Source organism: Callospermophilus lateralis, chromosome 17, assembly GCF_048772815.1.
Source record: "Callospermophilus lateralis isolate mCalLat2 chromosome 17, mCalLat2.hap1, whole genome shotgun sequence".
NCBI classification, from domain to species: Eukaryota; Metazoa; Chordata; class Mammalia; order Rodentia; family Sciuridae; genus Callospermophilus; species Callospermophilus lateralis.
The window spans coordinates 72,420,275-72,438,988 of record NC_135321.1 but is presented as its reverse complement, the minus strand read 5'-3'; the positions used below and the strand labels follow the sequence as shown (position 1 = coordinate 72,438,988).

At 54.3% G+C, this 18,714-nt stretch overlaps 1 protein-coding gene across 11 annotated transcripts in view; it reads right to left on the bottom strand.

Annotated features, from left to right (window-relative positions):
- The window catches only part of Wnk2 (WNK lysine deficient protein kinase 2), a 119,427-nt gene that overhangs the window by 50,053 nt on the left and 50,660 nt on the right, over nt 1–18,714 (bottom strand). For 10 of the 11 annotated variants that reach the window (XM_076836499.2, XM_076836500.2, XM_076836504.2 and 7 more), the window contains exons 8-12: nt 11,551–11,842; nt 6,428–6,627; nt 3,646–3,801; nt 3,196–3,387; nt 1,047–1,592 (exon numbers count right to left, since the gene is read on the bottom strand). In XM_076836499.2, coding sequence (XP_076692614.2) covers nt 1,047–1,592; nt 3,196–3,387; nt 3,646–3,801; nt 6,428–6,627; nt 11,551–11,842 — 1,386 coding nt within the window. The remainder of the gene's footprint in view (nt 1–1,046; nt 1,593–3,195; nt 3,388–3,645; nt 3,802–6,427; nt 6,628–11,550; nt 11,843–18,714) is intronic. The other variant, XM_076836505.2, reaches the window with a different exon arrangement.

The window sequence follows — 18,714 nt, the reverse complement described above, 5'->3', positions numbered from 1 at the left end:
TCTGGAAGTAAGAGAGCAAGAAGCAGTGCCCGGGGGTTCCCTGTATACTAGGAATGTGGGGTCCTACTCCAGACTGGATCAGGACAAAGTGAGCGGGGTGGCACCTGGCACCAGGAACCCTCGGCCCTGGCCTCCTCCTCTGCTGTCTGGACAGATCCTCACAATAAGTCAGGAGGGGGCATGGGCCCCTGAGACTCAAAAGGCAGGGACATGCCCTGGCCACAGAGCTGTCAGGGCTCAGGGCCAGGATGGGGCTGCGCTGGAAGACACCTAGGTGGAGATGCCCAGGTAAGAGGTGCCCGTGTGTGTGAGGGTCCCACACAGGAGGATTCCAGGTGAGGGGTTCCCAGGCTGGGGCTACGGGGTGGGCTACCCAGGTGGATGCATCCCTGTCGGCTCTTCCCCTCACTTGGATTTGAGCAGAATCACCCAGAAGCTCCACATGCAAGTGTGCTGTGCAGATCTGTGAAGCCACCCAGGTCACAGCAGGGCTTGTGTCCCTGTGTACCACAGGGTCTCTCTGCGGATAGCCTGGTTGCAAGGGGTCCCCAGCTGACACTGGGTCCTCTCAGGTCCACCCTCAGGTGGTAGCCCGTCAGACCCCAGACCCCTCACCTCTTGGCCCAACTTCCTCTCTGCTAGCAGAAGCACGTCTGCCCTGTGTTGCTCTGACATGGTGCTTTGGGAGGGGCCGACCCCAGATGCATGTGAGCCCTGGTGCCCGTAGAGGAACCAGTGAGGGCCAACAGGACCAGCATGGGAGGGCAAGGGCGTCCTCGGCCACATGAGCAGCAGCTGTCCACCTCCTGGTCAGGTAGGACAAAGGAACCCCCATGCTTCCCTGATGCTGGTGGCTCCCAAGGTGACAACTGAAGCCCCAGGATGTCTTTAGCCTCCATCTCCAACCCATCTCAGAGATGCCTCCTCCCCCAGCCCTAACCTGCCCCTCACTCCAAACGCCAAGAGAAAGCCATGGCCCAGTGAAGTGAGTTTCCCGAGGGTCTGCAGGCACCGGGAGGCAGACCGAGGCCCCATGGGCGTATTACCTGGCTCCCTGAGGCAGGCACTGGAGCAGCCTGCTCGGGCAGGTGGACAACACCAGGCTGGAGGGGCTGAGGGGGTGCTGTTGGTGCCTGCTGCGGAGGGGTTGGGGTCGCCCTTAAGCTCTGCACTGTGTGGTGGGGGGAAGGCGGGATGTCTCCGGGGGCCATCTGCGGGAAGGTGGCCGGGTACACGGGCGGGGTGGGGAGCTGGGCCGGGAGCTGGGCCACAGCAGGGTGGATGGACAGGGCGGCCACCCCCTGTGGGGCCACAGCCAGTAGAGGGATGGCGGCTGGCGTGTTTGGCACGATCGTCTGGCATGGCACGGCCAGGGGCGCCGCAGTGGGATGGGGTAGCTTGACTGCCTGCAGGGGCAGGGCCGGGGACGTGGGGAGGGGCGCGGTGAGGCTTGGCAAGATCACGGCGGGAGAGAAATACTGAGGGGCCGGCACCGGAGCCACGTTAGCAGTGGGCAGCTCAGTGAGGGCCTGAGGGAGGCTGTCGATTCCTGCCAGGGGCGTGATGGGGGGGACCACAGGCATCGGAGGCAGCTGGAAGAGACACGACAGCATGTTAGTCAGGGCTGCCAGGGGCCCCGCACCGTTGGCTGGGACGGTAGCAGGCCCTGCCTCCCAGGCGCAATCCTGCAGCTGCTTGGAAGGGCTCCCCAAAACACACCCAGCGGCAAGGGAAACCCAAGCATGGGAAACGCCAGAGAGAAATGAAATCTGTCAGCCTCAGCACAGGCACGGGGGGCCGCCCTGTGTGCACACCGTCCACGGGCCCCACAGGGGACTCTGAGGGAATCAGGGATGGCTCAGAAACAAGGGGCCCAAGAGTGACCAATGGACATGGACCCTGAATCTTTCACTCAGAAGGACAGAGACTGTCAGAGCCACAGACGGGCTCCACAAGTCGGGAATCACAGGCTGATGCCTCAACTGTGAAAATTCCAATGGAAACTTAACTTCCGTGGAATCATCCTCCAGACCCCTATGGCGGGCTGAGGCCACACCCCCACACCAGCAGTAACTCGGGAACCTCCTCTAAGTCTTCTCGCACCTCCCAGAGACGGCTGGTATCTGATCTCGGGAATTCAGCCCTCAGTCCCTGACAGCTCTCTCCACAGTGGTGCCTTCTTGCATCACGCAGCGAGCACCTTCTTGCCATTCATTTGAAGGCGGCAAATGGGAATAAATCAATTTCTATTTTGAAAAGCAACTTAACACCACAAACCACCAAGGAGCAAGAAGATGATTTAACTAGAACCCTAAGCCAGCTCTAACACGGTATCACAAAGCTACCCGAGACAAAAGAATCTTCAGGGGGAGGGCAAAGTGTAGGAACACCCCTTTCCCAGCAGGAACTGCCATCTTCAGAAGGAAGGCCACTTCCTGTCCTGCCCACCAAGGTCATAGCCCATCGCCACCCTTGGTGGCAGGACAGGAAGTGGCCCTCATTCTGACTGGGATCATGGAGTCCAGTAGCCTGAGCAAAGGTGCCCAACCCCAGCTACACTCTGTACTGGCCATGCTATCATGTGCCCCTAGTTACAGACAATGTCCCTACAGAAAGACACCAGAGGTCACCTCTGCTCCTCAGGTTGAACTTTAGTAACCAGCCCTCCCTGCGGGAAGTAGTGCCATCCAGCTGGTTACTAGACCTCCAAGGAGCCACCTTTAGTCCAGCCCTGGGTAACACCTCAGGATGGACAGTCACCTGCAGCAAGCCATCTGCTTTCCATATCCACTTGGTAGCCATACTGTGACTCCTTTCCTTGACTTTGGACTAAACTTTTCCAGAACCTGGATGCACCTAAGACTGGGTATTTGTTGGGTGGTGCAGTGAGGGCCACCTCCCCCTCCTGGAGAGACCCCTTATCTGGCCAATCACAGCCCAGAGGCATCTCAGTCTGGAAGGAAGGCCTAACAGGATGGGGAGAAAGTGAGGCCAGAGGGCACAGAGGACAACCTGTCCTCGGAGGCTGCCTCCACACTCCCACGCTAGTGGAGTTCGTATCCAACCCTTCTGATCCCGCCTCCCCATCCTGGCATGCAGACAGGGATTGCATGCAGACGGGCCCTGCAGGTGCCCTGGAACCCCACCCAGGATGGACAGGCCCTAAGACACTGCGGATAGCCAGCCCAGAAGTACCTGTGGAGGGACTTGAGCGAGTGGCTGCAGGGGTGGCTGAGGCATCTGGAGGGGCTTCAGCTGAGCAGGGGCCACCACCTGGGAGGTCGGAGCCAGGTACGGAGGCAGGTGGGGGGGCACGGGCTGCATGGTGCCCATAGGCTGTGGGGCCAGGACCTGAGGCAGGGCCGACGGCTGGGCCATTGGAGGAGGCTGGAGGGAGAGAGGCAGGGCCTTCGACCACCAGCCTGCTGAGGCAGGGCCTACCCTGCATACTCAGACACACAGCAGCCCACGCATACCCTCACACTCACTCACACACTACTCCACGCCCCTACTCCCACTCATACAGACACACAGTCACGTCTACACATGCCATATTCGCACACACACTCCTAGACACACACACACACACACACCCCACCTATTACAAGGGACGCTTCCAGGGCTCTGAGGGGGAGTCCCACTCACCTGCTGAGCGGTGGGTGCAGGCTGGCCTGGGCCTGTGGGCACAGGGGCACTGGGTGGCGGCAGCACAGGGGCGAAGCTCATTGCAGGCTCTGGGAAACGCTGCTGGAGGAGTGGAGGGTGGGCAGGGGCTGGGACAGAGCCCACGGAGAGGCCCGGCTGTGGAGAGCACCAGGGTCACACTCGGTGGCTGCCCCTCAGTCCTCTCATCCTGGTGCCCAGCCCCATTAAGGACCCTGCTTCCAGGAAGGTGACTCAGCAGAAACCAGGTGTGGCAGTCCTGCAGTGTCACTCACGATACTGAAAAGCCGTGGAGAGCCACAGCTCTCAGCCAGTGAATGTTCTGGAACATTAACCCCATGGAGTATTACACAACCATGAGAAAAGATCACCACAGAAGCTTTTTAGAAGCAAAGAGAAGGGCCCCTTAGGACATGGGCTGGGGGAAGTGTCTCATCTGTTTGGCTCAGCACACAGAAAATGAATTCATGTAGAAAATTCAGAGAGAACATGGAGCAATGAAAACAAATAGTGCTGGCTCACTGTGGAAGGCAACAGGCCATCCAGGTGCCCGCAGCACACTTGGCATAGTGGGGACTTCAGCAAAGCAGGGTCCTCTAGACAGGGCGACAGGAGCACAGAAACACACAGGCCGCACACAGGATGTCAGCCCAACTGGCTAAATGGGTCAGCAAAAGGATCAGAAACCTGAGCCCCTGGGTGTCATTAAGCAGTTGCTGCTAATGTGTTAATTTTTTTTTCCTTTTTGGTGTCATGATGTTGTTATAGTTTGTTCTCCAAGAGTCCTTATTGTGCAGAGAGAGAGAGATTGGAATATTTATAAGGAAAGAGTCTCACTGCCTGGACTTCCTCCACCACATGGGAAGGGGAAGTGGGTGGGGCTACAGCAAGGCTCCTCTCTGCAGAATGTCACCTGCTGGATGAATGTCGCCTCTCTGGATGGCAGGAAGACGGGGATTTCCAGAGCTGCCCTCCCTGGCTCCATCTTTCACAGCCAGGGCTTTAGGCAAGGCAGTGGGGGGTGCGGTGGAAAGAGCAGCTTGCTTTAGGATCAACCTCGAATCTGAATTCAGCTAAAGCCACAGAGCAGATGAGCATGCCCAACTGGGCCAGACTGTCCTGCAGCCCTGGCCACCGTACACCGCCTGGGAGCTCTGGCAGGCCTGCTGGCCATGGAGGGGTGAGCAGCCTTTCATTCTTGGTGGCCCTCCCTTCCTCCTCCTCCCCCTCCCTCTCTGCTCTTTACTGGGTCCCAGGGCACATCACTACAGCAACCATCCCCAGGAAGGCCCAGCAGGGAGGGGCCAGCCCTTGGCACACAGGAGGAACCCCTCCAGGCCCTACTCTTTCTGCTAGGTAACTCTGTGTCAATAGGAAGGGAGGCAGGAGAATAAGCTCTGACCTCCCAACTCGGGCCTCCCAGCTTACACCCTGAAGCAGTGATCAGCTGCCATACCAAGGACACACAGGACAGACTTAGCCCAGCGGGGACTTAGGCAGCCAGTGTACCCTATGGCTATCGGGAGCCCTAGCAGGGGCAGAAAAGAATGAGAGCCAGATGGAACACTCTGGCTCAGCCCCAGCTCCAGCAACACTCACAAGAATAACCCTCGGGAGCTGCAAAGAGTCTTCTCTTCAATGAGCTCTTTCTGCCATTTAAAATCATACTTCATTTTGTGAATTGAACAAAATTGCAAATGCAAATGGACAATGAGCCCTGGGACTCCCGGCAGCCAAGGCAGGCACGCCCAACAGCTTCAGCTGCTTTTCCAAAGGGCCCTTCTGACAGCCCAGCCCCTCGTGGACAGAGAGGGGAGAGAGGCCGCAGCCAACAGGGAGAACCCATGTGCAGGGCACAGAGCCTGCCATGCTCTGCCAGTGCCAAGAGGACGACGTGGTGGCAGACTAGTATGAGGGAGTGACAGACCAGCCAGGCAGCTCTCAGGGGAGGGGCAAAGACACAGTCCACGCACAGGGCAGGAGCCTGGTCTCCCTCTGAGGACTTGGCTCCGCTGCCCAGGTCACGGGCAAATTCTCCTTGGTTGAGCACTTGGGCCATGAAGCAAGCAATTGTTTAATTTCCTTCAAGTGTTTAAAAAAAAAAAAAATCAGAATCAAAAATAAATGCCCCGTGTGACCCCCTGGTGTTCAGCTTCCCGGATCTTACACATCACAGCCGTCCTGCCTGCCTGAGGCCCTGCCTTCTCAAACACTCTGGCTACAGTGGTCCCCACCTTCGACCCTGTTTTCATAGCTGATTTTCAGTGGCTGCTGTGGGCAAGACATGCCAGGAACTACTGGACATCCCCTTGGGAGGCTGGACAGCGAGGTCAAATCTAGGGCTTCATTATTACAAACGAGGCTCTGCTCTCACCTCTGGGGGGTAGTCTGAGAAGATGGCCCAGGCCCGGGGTGCATCAGCCCCATCACCACCAGCACCTGCCCCAAGGTGCGGCCTGTCAGCTCTATCACAGCTCCCTACGCCCTGGTGCCTGCTGGGGTCAGACAGTATGTCCCTCTGGCCTGGTAATGTGGGTGTGTCAAAGGCTATATGGCCCATGGTTCCATTGCTCCCAGAAAAGATAGGGCTTTTTATGGCTGGCTTCTGGGGTTCTCCCCAGGGAAAACATGGCTGAGAACTGACCACAGGCCACGTTAACCCTGACCAGAGTCAGTGCAGCCCAGATGGCCCTCATGACTGGATCCCCCAGGGCCCTCAGACAAGGAGGCCAGGGGGACAGGGCAGGGGTGGCTCTCAACTCACCGTGGCAGTGGGCTGCTGGAAGGCCCCCAGCGAGGGCAGGCTGTGCGGCAGGCCAGGTCCCTCGCTCACAGGGGGGCTGCACACACATGGGGCCAGGGGTGGAGCAGCGTCCACAAGGGAGCCCAGTACCATGCTCTGCTGACTGCTCTGGGAGTCTGAGTACACCGTGGAGCCCTGGCCGCTGTCAAAGGTGCTGTCCGCTGGGGAAGACAAAGGTAGGATTTAGCAGGACCCTTCTGAATGCCGCCCCCACAGCACTACACCCAGGCAAAAGGTGGCTCAGCTGTATATTCTCCTCTGCAAGACAAAGGCTGGGTGGTTGTTCCAGGTTACATACATAATACTTGCATATTGTTTAAATGATCAACTGCTACAGAGCCGTAGGGGCTGAACCTGTGCCTGACCCTGACATGGCTTGCTATCAACACAGCACGGATGCCAGGCTGGGCGTGTCTCACCGACACTCTTGTGAAGCAGACACCATCACCCCCACCCTGTCTCACGGATGCAGACCCCGTCATGCTTTACTAGCTCATCCCCGTCCTCAACAGCACCAGGTGGCTTAGAAGGTCGAGCCAATGTCCTTGTAAAGAAAAAGCTAATGTTTTAATTGTGGAGGAAAGCGATTCTCACTGTGTTTACAAGGGGCTGGGGTTCTCCAGACTGATCCCCTTCACACACAGGGCCCAGGGCTGCACAGGGAACATGGGGGTCTCAGACCATATCTAATTTAGTTGGAAAACAGGAGTTGAAAACCCTCCACGTCTCAGTGAGAGGCCTGGAGAGGGGGCTTTACCTGCCATGCAGGGGACAGGAGGCAGGGGCAGCACGGGGGGTCCAGTGCTCCAGCTAGGCGACCCAGAGGCTGACCTCACGTGGGTCAGGTTGGCCTGGCCTCGTCAACCCTGGATGCCCGAGGCGGCTCAGGCAGGTCCACCAGCACATCTTGCCAAGACGTGCCTGGGAAGACAGCCTGCTGCAGGGTCACCCAGGTCAGGAGTGGAGACCACAAACTGGTCTGAAGGGGGCTGGGGCTGTAGCCCAGTGGTTAAGCACTCGCCTCTCATGCATGAGGCACTGGGTTCGATCCTCAGCACCACATAAAAAAATAAATAAGAAAAAAATAAACTGTTTAAAAAAAAAACAGTCTGAAAATGGCACTTTTGATTTACTGCTTCCAGATTCCGTAGGTATGCCACCTAGAGATACAGCTACTTTCACCAGAAGCCACATTTTGGGGTGACCACTGACATTATAAAGGGGAAGTCAGGTGGGCTTTGCAATTTTTCCCAGGGACGGCTTAGAATCTATTTAACCTTAAGAAGGCCTGAGGAACAATGAGGTTTAATTGGGCAAAACCAATTAGACAAGCAGCTCTGATTTTTAATGAGCCAACTGGTCATTAAAGTGGTCATTGCCACTTAGGAAGGGAGGGAGGAGGAGGAGGGAGGGAGGGGGAGGAGGCCGTCACAGCCTGATGCGTGGCAACCGAAGCAACTTTAACCACGTGTGTAACATTTTAGATTCTGAAAGTGACTGTGTTTATTACTTGTATAATCAAAAAATTAATTTTAGAAATCACTTTGGGGCCCACTGACAGACGGCGCTGCTGCGGTTCTCGGCTTCCAAGGCGGCTCGTGATGGCAGAAGGACTCCCACTGAGTTTGATCAGGACTATTGGTGGGTAGCTAAGGGAGACACTCGGGAGAATCGTGAAAGGTGACATGGTGTTGTACATTCCAGTCCAGAAATGAGCATCTGTTTGCCAATCCTGCTACCTGCAGGTTCTGCTCAGATGATATTCAGGTTTTCTGGTGTCCCTGTCAGGTCCCCTTGAAACAAACGGCCTGGGCAGGTCACTGGATGCTATGATTCTACTCCAGGCCGATTCACATGGTGGACAAAGCCACATCCCCTCGTCCTCAGCTCGCTGTGGAAGTTTTGGACATTGACAGCAGACACAGGACACCTGTCTGCCCATCAGGCAGAACACATCTGGCCAATGTGGAACATTCTGTGGCCCAAAGGGAGAACGAAAACAGGACAGCCAGCGCAAAATGCAGAAGAGTATGTGAGGGTGCCATCCACTGGAGGACAGAGGGAGACCCAGAGGTGTGCGTGTGTTCACATATGTCCACATAAACACGTGCATATCTACATGTGTAGTGGTCCTGTATGTGCACGTGTATATGTAAGAGGGCACATAAGGGATGTACACGTGTTTGCATCTATGTGCCTGTGTGTCTCTGTATGGGGTGGGTAGGCATCCGTGTCTGCGTGTGTGCGCACGTGTCAATGTGCATATGGGGGCCATGCATGTGTCTGTACACTCAGGCATTTTGTGCACATACGTGCATATGCATGTGAGTATGACACTATGCATATATGTGTGTATCTGCATGGATATTTATGTGTCCTCATGTGTGGTGGGTTACACGTGTAGATTATCTCTGGAAGGACAGTCAGAAGCCTTGGAGCATCCCTTGCCTGGGGAGGACGATTAGGTGACTCAGTATACATCTTCTTAGAATTTCTAAATTCTGAATAGACAATTCTCAGAAGAGGATATACAATCAATCAACTAATATATGAAAAAATGTTCATCATCTCTAGCAATTAGAGAAATGCAAATCAAAACTACTGTAAGATATCATCTCACTTCAGTCAGAATGGCAGCTATTATGAAGACAAACAACAATAAGTGTTGGCAAGGATGTGGGGAAAAAGGCATACTCATACATTACCGGTGGGATTGCAAATTGGTGCAGCCAATACGGAAAGCAGTATGGAGATTCCTTGGAAATCTGGGAATGGAGCCACCAATTGACCCAGCTATTCCTCTCCTAGGACTATACCCAAAGAACTTAAAAACAGCATACTACAGGGACACAGCCACATCAATGTTTATAGCAGCACAATTCATAAGAGCTAAGCTGTGGAGCCAACCTAGATGCCTTTCAGTGGATGAATGGATTAAAAAATTGTGGCATATATACACAATGGAATATTACTCAGCAATAAAAGAGAATAAAATCATGGCATTTGCAGATAAATGGATGGCATTGGAGAAGATGATGCTAAGATAATGCTAAGTTAGCCAATCCCAAAAAAACAAATGCGAATGTTTTCTCTGATATAAGGAGGCTGACTCAGAGTGGGATAGGGAGGGGGAACATGGGAGGAATAGATGAATTCCAGATAGGGCAGAGGTGTGGGAGGGAAAAGGAAGGGGCAGAGAATTAGCAATGATGGTAGAATGTGATAGACATCATCGTCCAAAGTATATGTATGAAGACACAAATTGGTGTCAACATACTTTATATACAATCAGAGAAAAGAGATGAAAAATAGTGCTATATACATGTAATAAGAATTGTATTGCATTCCACTGTCATGTATTTATTTATTTATTTATTTATTTTAAATATTTATTTTTTAGTTGTAGCTGGACACAATGCCTTTATTTTATTTATTTTTATGTGGTGCTGAGGATTGAACCCAGGGCCTCACACATGCCAGGCGAGGGCTCTACTGCTGAGCCATAACCCCAGCCCTGTTATTTAATTTTTTTTATCAATAAAAAAAAAAGAATTTCTGAATTCTATACTCCGAGACCATATCACCTATTTTAAAGAAATCACAGTAACTGAGTACAAGCACCTTGAGAGGTGCTCAGGGCATTAAACCGACCTGCACCTGATGTGCACTGACCAACATCTCTGGTGGATTTTCTCATAGCCGATCAAAGCTGACTTACAACACTGGACCATCGATGGGAACATATTTCTAGGTCCCAATCTGGGGCTTTTCAAAGTGTGACAAATGGAGACCTTTGATTTCCCATCCTAGAAATTTTTTTTAACCAACTACAGTTGCAAAGTGTGTGGCACTTGTGGTGGTGTATCAGATCGGGGGACCTCCCCCACCCCAGAAAACGGTGCTTTTTAAATTAATTTTTTAGATTCATCAGAAAATGGAGCAATGATGTAGCCACTTTATTCTCCAAAGCAAACCTGAGCAGGTTAAAGTCAGCAGTAGGAAAACTCCCTCAAAGTGAGTTCAAACAGCCCACTTAGAAGAATTTTCAGCTATCTTCATGATAAATAAAGAATGTGCATGTTAAACGAATTAAGCAGACTTTCTGTCTTTCCACATGAGCAACCCCAAATCTTGGCCTGGGCAGGTCACTGGACTCTGTAATTCTATTCCAGGCCAATTCACATGGTGGACAAAGCCATGTCCCCGCCGCCTCAGCTCACTGCTGAGTTTTTGGACACTGTCGGTGAACACAGGGCACCTGTCTGCCTGCCATGCAGAACACACTGGATCCTCTCAAAAGGGTCTTTGATGAAGCCTGTTTCAAAGGGACTCCAGATTCACTGCTCGCTTGAAAACACACAAAAGAGCTACCGTTTTCCCCTGGAATAGAGACACCGGATGATCCTGGTATCAAAGGCCCCAAGCCAAGACAGCGGTGCTCTCCAGGTGAGGTACAGAGTCCTCTCCAAGAAGCAGGTGACGGGGCACAGCCCCCCACGAGGCCCAGACTGTTTTCAGGCAGTCCACAAGCAGTGGGGAGCTGGGATTGAACTGGCTCCATCAGGGTCGACTGGCGTGGGGCAGACCTGACGTCATCTGCCCTGGGGAGCAAGTCTCCAGGGAGCCTTAAAGCCTTTCAGGTCACAGGTCACTGGGAAACGCAGGAAAAGCCCCAAACCCTTCCCCTGGAACACTGCAAACCTGCATCTGCCCTCTGCAGCCCATAGGGGAGGCGGTGGGAATAGGCTCACAGAGGCCAAGGAATCAGGCCTGCATGTCCCAGAGTCTATGGATCATCTGCCACCACCCAGGGACGTACCCCTTCCAACTATCATGATGTGCCCAGGTGCCAGGAAGGCTGGCAGGAAGTGAGCCTGGCATGGACACGGTTCCAGCCCAGCTCCTGGGACCACCTACAGCTGGAAGCAATAACCCAGGACAGTACGGAGCTCACCAGACCACACTCTAGCCTGCCACTATGCCGACCTGGATTTCCTTACAGAGCATGCTAATAAAGGGTGAGGACTCCCCGCCCAACAGCTGGTCTCACAGCTGGCTGCAGTGACCCTATTCCATGTACTCACAGGCCAGAGAGGTGGCGCTGGCCGGCAGCGTAGGAGGCAGGAGGTGCTGGTCAGCCTCAGGCTCCTCGGGCTCTTGCTGCCCAGGCTGCCCGGCCTGTGCATGGTAGGTCACTTGGACCTGCAGGGGGGCTGGCGGACCCCTGGTCTTATCAGGGCTGCCTGAGTCCTTAGGCTCCTGGGACTGCAGCGCAGGCCAGATCCTCTCCCGACGCCACTGGATCAGTGCCACGCGATCGCGGATGGACTTGGCCACAATCTTCACGTCACTCTCGTGGAAGAATCCAGAATCGATCTGCAGAGGCAGTCACGTTGTCAGTGCCTTGGGAACCAGCTGACCCCCACGTGTGCCCTGCCACCTGCACTGTGGGCTCCTGCTTATGGGGTGCTCTTCAGAGGGTCCCCTCACCTCCCACCTGAGTGGTTCCTCTTCGGATGCTCTGTCTTCCCGTGAATAATCACCCAGCTTTGAAATGAATCTGCAGGGCCCTGCTTTCCGGACCAGAGCTGGTGCAGAGCAGGTGCACTGACCTGCCTTCTAACTGGAAGGCAGAGGCCTATTCTGTCACTTGAGAGCGGAATAGTGTGCACTGATGCTTGGCAAAATCCTAAGATACATTTATCACACAGAGTGTTTGAGCACATTTGTCAAAGAGCCCCGAGATCTCCAGGAAGCATCGTGAGCTTGCAGAGAATATTCATAGCAAAGCCGCTTTCCAAAAATAGAGACTCCTTTGGAAGGGGCTGCTGGCTGGACTGCGGGTGGTGACTGCAACACACGACACTCATCAGCAGGAACACTCCACGTCCATAGGGGCCCCCTCTCCCCTCCTGAGACCTCAGCACTGAAGAGACCGGTGGGGCTAGGCAAGCTGCGCCTCCCAGGGAGGGAGCAGTGTGCACAGAGTCTCCTGGCACAGGGACCAGGGCAGTGTGGACGGAAGCACATATGTGGTGGGCAGCATGGCTGGAGGTTATGACCACGCAGCGCTGACCCACAAGAACCTACATAAGGAACAAGGGCAGCCAGGTTCCTCGGCATGGAAAGGCAGGAATCCGGAATGGGACCTGGTGGTGCTGGTGGGAACTAGAGCTATTGGTGACAACTACACAACAGACATAAAGACACAAGCATGCGCAAAGGATGAGAGTGTGTGTGTGTGTGGGGGGGGGGTGTCCTTGTGAGCTGTGTCCACCCTAGGGCCTGGGAGCAACACCCATAGCCCAGTAGGAAACCAGAGCCATTGCAAGGATCGGTGACTCAGGGCGGGGCAGGAAAATGATGAGAATGAGCCACTGTGGGGACGTGCTCGGGGGATGACAGGGACGTGCAAAGTGACACAGGCGCCTGCGCCAGGGTCACTCACTGGCAAATCTGGGACAAATGAACAGCGATACAATGATGGTTTGAAAGACATTTCCACAAATTTTGACACACATTTTATCTATGGGGCTGGTACAAATCATCTGTGGGGTGTGAGGGACAGAGTGTCCTTGCCAGCACTGGGGGCACAGGGGGGTGTCCCTGTCCTCCCTCCCTCACTTCCCTCCTTTCCCTTGGACATCGTGGCTCCAGCTGAAGCCATAGCATGAGCTGCTCCGTGCCGAGGCCCCCACGGCAGGCAGCCGGGGTCTCTGAAAGCCCATCAGGTCAGAGCCCACCGCCCTGGCTGACACCTGAGCCACCCCAACCCCTGATCTCAAGACCGTACAGGGCATTTCAAGCACGGCATTGGGGCAGTCTGCTGTGAAGAGAGCTGAGGCATGGGAAACGAGCTAGGGGGTCCAGCAGAACCCTGGGCTGCGTCCCTGAGAGACAAATGAGGGGACAGTCTGCTGGACAATAACATTTACATGGTTTCAAAGAACCTCCCCACAGGTCACACGCCAGGGACACAAGATGAGAGAGACCCCACGTGGAGAAGTCACAGGCAGCATCCTGGGAAATGTGACCCTCAGAACCGTGTGCCCCGGGCAGGCTGTGGCAAGGAGACCTGCTCTGGGAGACTGCTACAGACGCCTGATGGCCTGACTCAGCAGGGCCAATCCCTGAGGGCTGCCTGAGCCTTCCAGAGGATCAGACCACAGAAGTCGAGGGACAGAAAGGGCTGAGGGGACATGTGACACTGGTTTGAAGCTCTTGTGTGTGGCGGTGTTGCTGGGACACCGGGGACCTGAGCAACTCAATGATGGGACAGTGGTGACATGTTGATGGCACTTTTGACGGGGACCACTGTGTGTAGCTGTGCAGGAAAATGTTCTGTTTTGTGGGAAATGGAAATAAAAATACTTGGGGCAACGGGCATGGGGTTGGCAACCTACTCTCAAATGCTACATGGAAAAACGTTCTTTGGAGTGCTCGTGCAACTTTTCCTTGAGTTTGAAGAATTCTGCTAGAGAGAAGGAAGCTGCCTCACGAACACACCCAGGAGAGACCTCGGTGACTCGGGAGAGGCAGGAGCAAGCCAGATACATGGCCAGGGGAGGGTCAGTGGACAGGAAGCCAGAGGTGGGCACAGTGGCCTCAATCTACCTGGGAAGCTCCCTGGGCAGAGGGCATTCCTTACTCCCAGAGGAGGGCGCCGGCTGGGGGTCGGCTTCTGGCCTTAGTGTCAGGAGAGGACTTTCCCAAGGACCCCAGACTCTCACCACAGGGACCTTCATGGGGAGGCTGAGGACGGACAGGCCTGAGGTCAGATGTGGGCTGCAGTAGGCAACCCCATCAGCAGGTGGCGCCTCTGTCACCGATCCTTCAGGGCAGTGTTCGGCGGGACCCAGAGCTCCTAGGCGAGGCTGTTCCTCAGGCCTCAGGAAACCCCAGGTCACAGAGCCAGTGCCTATGGGACCAGAGGCTGTCCAAGAAACCACTGCCCACCCCAGGTTACTTCTGTTATCGGTGACACCACAGCTACAGCCTGCCTTTCCCCACCTGTCTGTGGGGTCTCCCAGCCTTCCCCATGAAAGCATTTCTATTTCCTCCCAAACAGGAAGGAAGGCATCCAGGTTCAGTACCGGGCTGGCGTGTCCCCGTTACTGGGGTTCTGAAGGGCTGGGCCGGGCACCCTTCCTCTCTGCTTCCTCCCTGGGGGCCTCACAGAAGGCACCCCTCCCTCAGCCCCGTCCTGTGCCAGGCTGATCTGCATCCCCGCCCCATGTCCCCATCTTATCCTCGCTCCCCTGGAGGTCATTCCAGGAGACTGCATCTGGATTCTGCACCTCGGGTTTTTAAGAGCAGTCTCAGAGCCCGGTGTGTCCCCAAATCATGATACAATGCCACAGGGCAAGCTCCCCTCCAGCTTCAGCCCAGGAAGGGGTGGGGGCTGGACCCCCAGTGATGATTCTGGATTCTCTGGTGGGTATAAAGGAGGGTGAGGCTGGGACTGGAAGCTGGACAGGCCTCCTGGGGTCCAGCACCCACCCTGAGGCCTAGCGTGGGGCTGTTGTGGGAACGGTGGCTTCCAGCCGGTCACAGGCTGGGCCTGTTCTGTTTCCTTGGCAGGGTGGGGAGTGTGTGGCTTTGTTATTGCTCTGTAACTGGACGCAGTCATGCCCTTCTGCGTGGATGCGCTATTTCACGGATGGCACGTCTCATGATGAAAATATGTAGTAAGAGACAGGACGGGGGGAGGGAGGGGATGGGGAAGAGGAGCGGGTGGGCCTCATTGGAGCCGACACAGGGGCAGAGCCTCTGGGTCCAGCCAAGTGCCAGGGACAGGCTGAGGTGACAGTTATGTGCACAATGTCCCTGTCCTGCAGGACGCCATGTCACTCTCTGATGACAAACAGGGACGAGGGGAGTTTTGAGAAGTACATGATCTAGGAACAGCTAAGCAGAGCCCGGGGAAGAACGCCAGGGCACATCTGGGTTTGGGACGTGGCTGTCTTACAAGGCAATCAAAGTCAAACTGGGAGGCTAAGGTCCTGCTGAAGCCCAGACATTCAGAATCCACTTGTGTGGGATCTTGGGAACCTTCCAGGATGCACCAGCCACACTGGAATCACTGCACTGAACCCCTGACACCCCTGTCACACCTTGGCCATCCTGTGTACCTAACCTCCCAGCTCTGCTCCCAAATCCCTCCCACCATGGCCAGCACCAGCCGGGCACAGGCTCACTTGCAGAAGGAATGAGAGAACTTTGTGAGCCTGCTCTTACAGAGTCTCCCGGGCCCCAGTAAAGCCAGGACACTCACAGTCCTTATTCTTGCCCCTGGCAGTCCTGATAGAGGGTCCCTGCAAGGCCAGAACCAGTGTAGCACCTCGAGAACCTGTCAGACTCCCTCCCACCCTTCCAAAAGGCTGCCTTCCCACTTCTGTCACCACCAGCCCAGCACCAACAGCCAGCACAGTGTCCCTAGAAGGACAATCTCAGCATAGGCCCTCAGCACCAAAACTTAGCTCTCACACCACACACGCCGCGCATGCAGCTCACTTAACCCATATTATTTGCAATAAAAAGCATGGGGGGGGGGGGTGCCACGTTAGTGAACAGAAGTTGTGTCCCTGAAGGCCCAGGATGGGTAAGGCTGTGGTCATCTGAACTCGGTGCACAGTACACCTGGACCATTAAATGGGAAAATGAACCTCTGCACATCACGTCTGAGCAGTGCAATCACAAAGCTCCTGCCAGGAGTCACAGAGCTAACGGGTCCCCTGAGATCCACTCACAGCAGCAATTTCTGTGTCTGGGGCAGGGATGTGACCAGAGGCAAGCCAGGTGAGGGTGGGCTGGCCTTTGCAGCATCTGGAGGTGACCATGCAGCCAGCCCCCCAGAGAAGTCATCCTGGACTCCAGCCCAACAGTGGGACGTCACACCCACCCTCACCCTCACTGTAAGACCTCAGTCGTGCACTTGGGCCATTGGACAAGGAAGGTCAAGCCCCAGCCAGGCCCCAGGCAGCCCCAGGAGGTACCTCTGCTCCAGGCCCTGGGTGCCTAGGCCCTGCACTCTGGGCACATCGTTCAGGCAGGGTTTGCCGGGAGCAATCCCTCTTGCAGTTGTGGCGAGGCCAGGGTAGCACAGATATACCCCTAGCAGCCCTGCAGCCTGGGACCCCAGCAGGATCTTAGTTCACCCTGACCCCAGAACCATGTGGCAAACCCCAGGAGCAGCTCCGTCCCACCCCATTTCCCTCACCAGGGGACATGGCTACAGGACACCTGACCTCACTGCACAACCCAAACCCACTGCCCCACGGATCCCTGGTGTGCTCTGGAAGGCAGATGGACGTGAGGAGCAGAGTCTTCAGGGTAGATGAACAGAAGGTTCCCAAAGCCACCCTCTCAGCTCCAAGAGCTCACCCCCTCCTTCCATGGCATTATCAAGCCTCAGGTTCCCCATCTGAGCAGGGTCTCGAGGATTGTGGCAGGTAACCTGTGCAGAGTGGCATCCCCTCCACCATCCCTAACCCCATCCAGGGATATGTCCAGCTCTCCTCACGGGAGGAGCAAGGAACCCCCGGCCTGAGGACCTGTGACTCACAGACATTTTCAACAGAGGTGTTACATTCAGTGAAAAGCTTATTTTAAAACAAATTAAAAGGGACAAAGGCCTTTGGGGCAAGACATGTCAAGCTGATGGGTCTCCTGCACTGGTTCGTTCCTTCTCAGTTTTCCAGCTAAATATTAGTGGCTCGTTTATTTCTAATGTACCACTTTCTTATTTTGCAAAACCCAGGCCTTTCTGGTCTCCTGTTCTATGTGGTTTGACCCTTGGTGACTTCCTTGATTTTGCTCCTCCTGGTACAGACTTTCATGTCCTTCTTGTCTATCTGTTTGATTTATTGTCTAAGTCAGTTCATCTTATTAATAACACAGACATCTGTCCATCTCCTGGCCCTACACAGGGCTCTCAGAAGCCCATAGCTGCCTTGGCAGGACAAGACTTCCACTTCTCTGCCTCTGGGAAGTCAGCTGCCCACAACACCCAACAAACAAGCCATAACTGAACAAGGCTGTGACCATGCCCCTCCTGTCCATGAATGTCAACAGCCCCTCCCAGCACAGATCATAAAAATATTCTGTCTGTTCAATGTGAGAGCCACAGGCTCCATGTGCATGAAGCACTTGAAATGTGGCCAGTAAGAGTCAATTGTACATTTTAATGAAATTAATTAGACCAGCGCTCTACTGCTGAGCCACAACCCCAGCCTCCCCACCCCGCTTTTTTTAATGTGGTGCTGAGGATTGAACCCAGGGCCTTGCCCATGTAAAAAATATCTAATTTTAAAGTATTACAGTTTCTTTTAGAAACAATTCAAAGTACTTGACATGCAATATATAGAAGGTTAATGTGTACCTCATCAAAGAGCTCATGGATTAAGCCGAATTAGTTCCTTTTACATACACTGCCTCACTACATAAAGGGAATGCTTCCTGGACTAATGTATTTGTAGGTTAAAAGTAACTTGCAATTGCCCAGCAGATACACAATTATGTGCAGAATGGGTTGGGATGCTATATTATGATAATAAGACTTAAAAAAAAGAAATTAATTAGATTTCAAATAAACTACAATTTTAGCAGGCACATGTGAGCTACCATTTTGGATATCGTAGGCCTAGAGAATCAAGTCAAATAATTCAGTCTGGCATTCACGGCTCTAAACCCTATCACCTGTCCCCGCCCCATACATTCTGCATAATTATGAGTATATCATTATTTCCAGCTAGAGTCTGTGTGGCCCCCCTGTGTCTGCCTGGACTGCCACTTTTGCTGTCTGTGCTTGGTGGTTCCATCTCCTGCCCTCTAACCTTGAAGACTCAAGGCCTGTTCCTGAGGCACAGCCCTGAACCCCAGGAAGACAGAGGCCACTCTTCCTCCCCTACAGACAGAGGCATGGTGGCAAGGAGGGAGCAGGAGAGAGGGATGGGACTAAGCTCTTCTATTACCTTTCTAGGTGGGAAAATACCAGATCCCAAAAGAATCACCATGGAAGCAAATCTGGCAAGAATCTTGTCAAAGCAAGCAAGCCCTTCCTTCCTGGAGAGTCCCAGCTCCTGGCTCACTGACTCTCTTCATGTTGGACTCCTCCCTCGTGCCATATCTCAGCCTCCTCTCTCCCGAGGCAACAGAGGAGGATCCCAGCTTCTCTGTCTCTGTCACACACACACAGATAGGTTCCCAGGCCCCTCCTTAGGACTGCCCATGCTCCTTCTGTCCCCTCT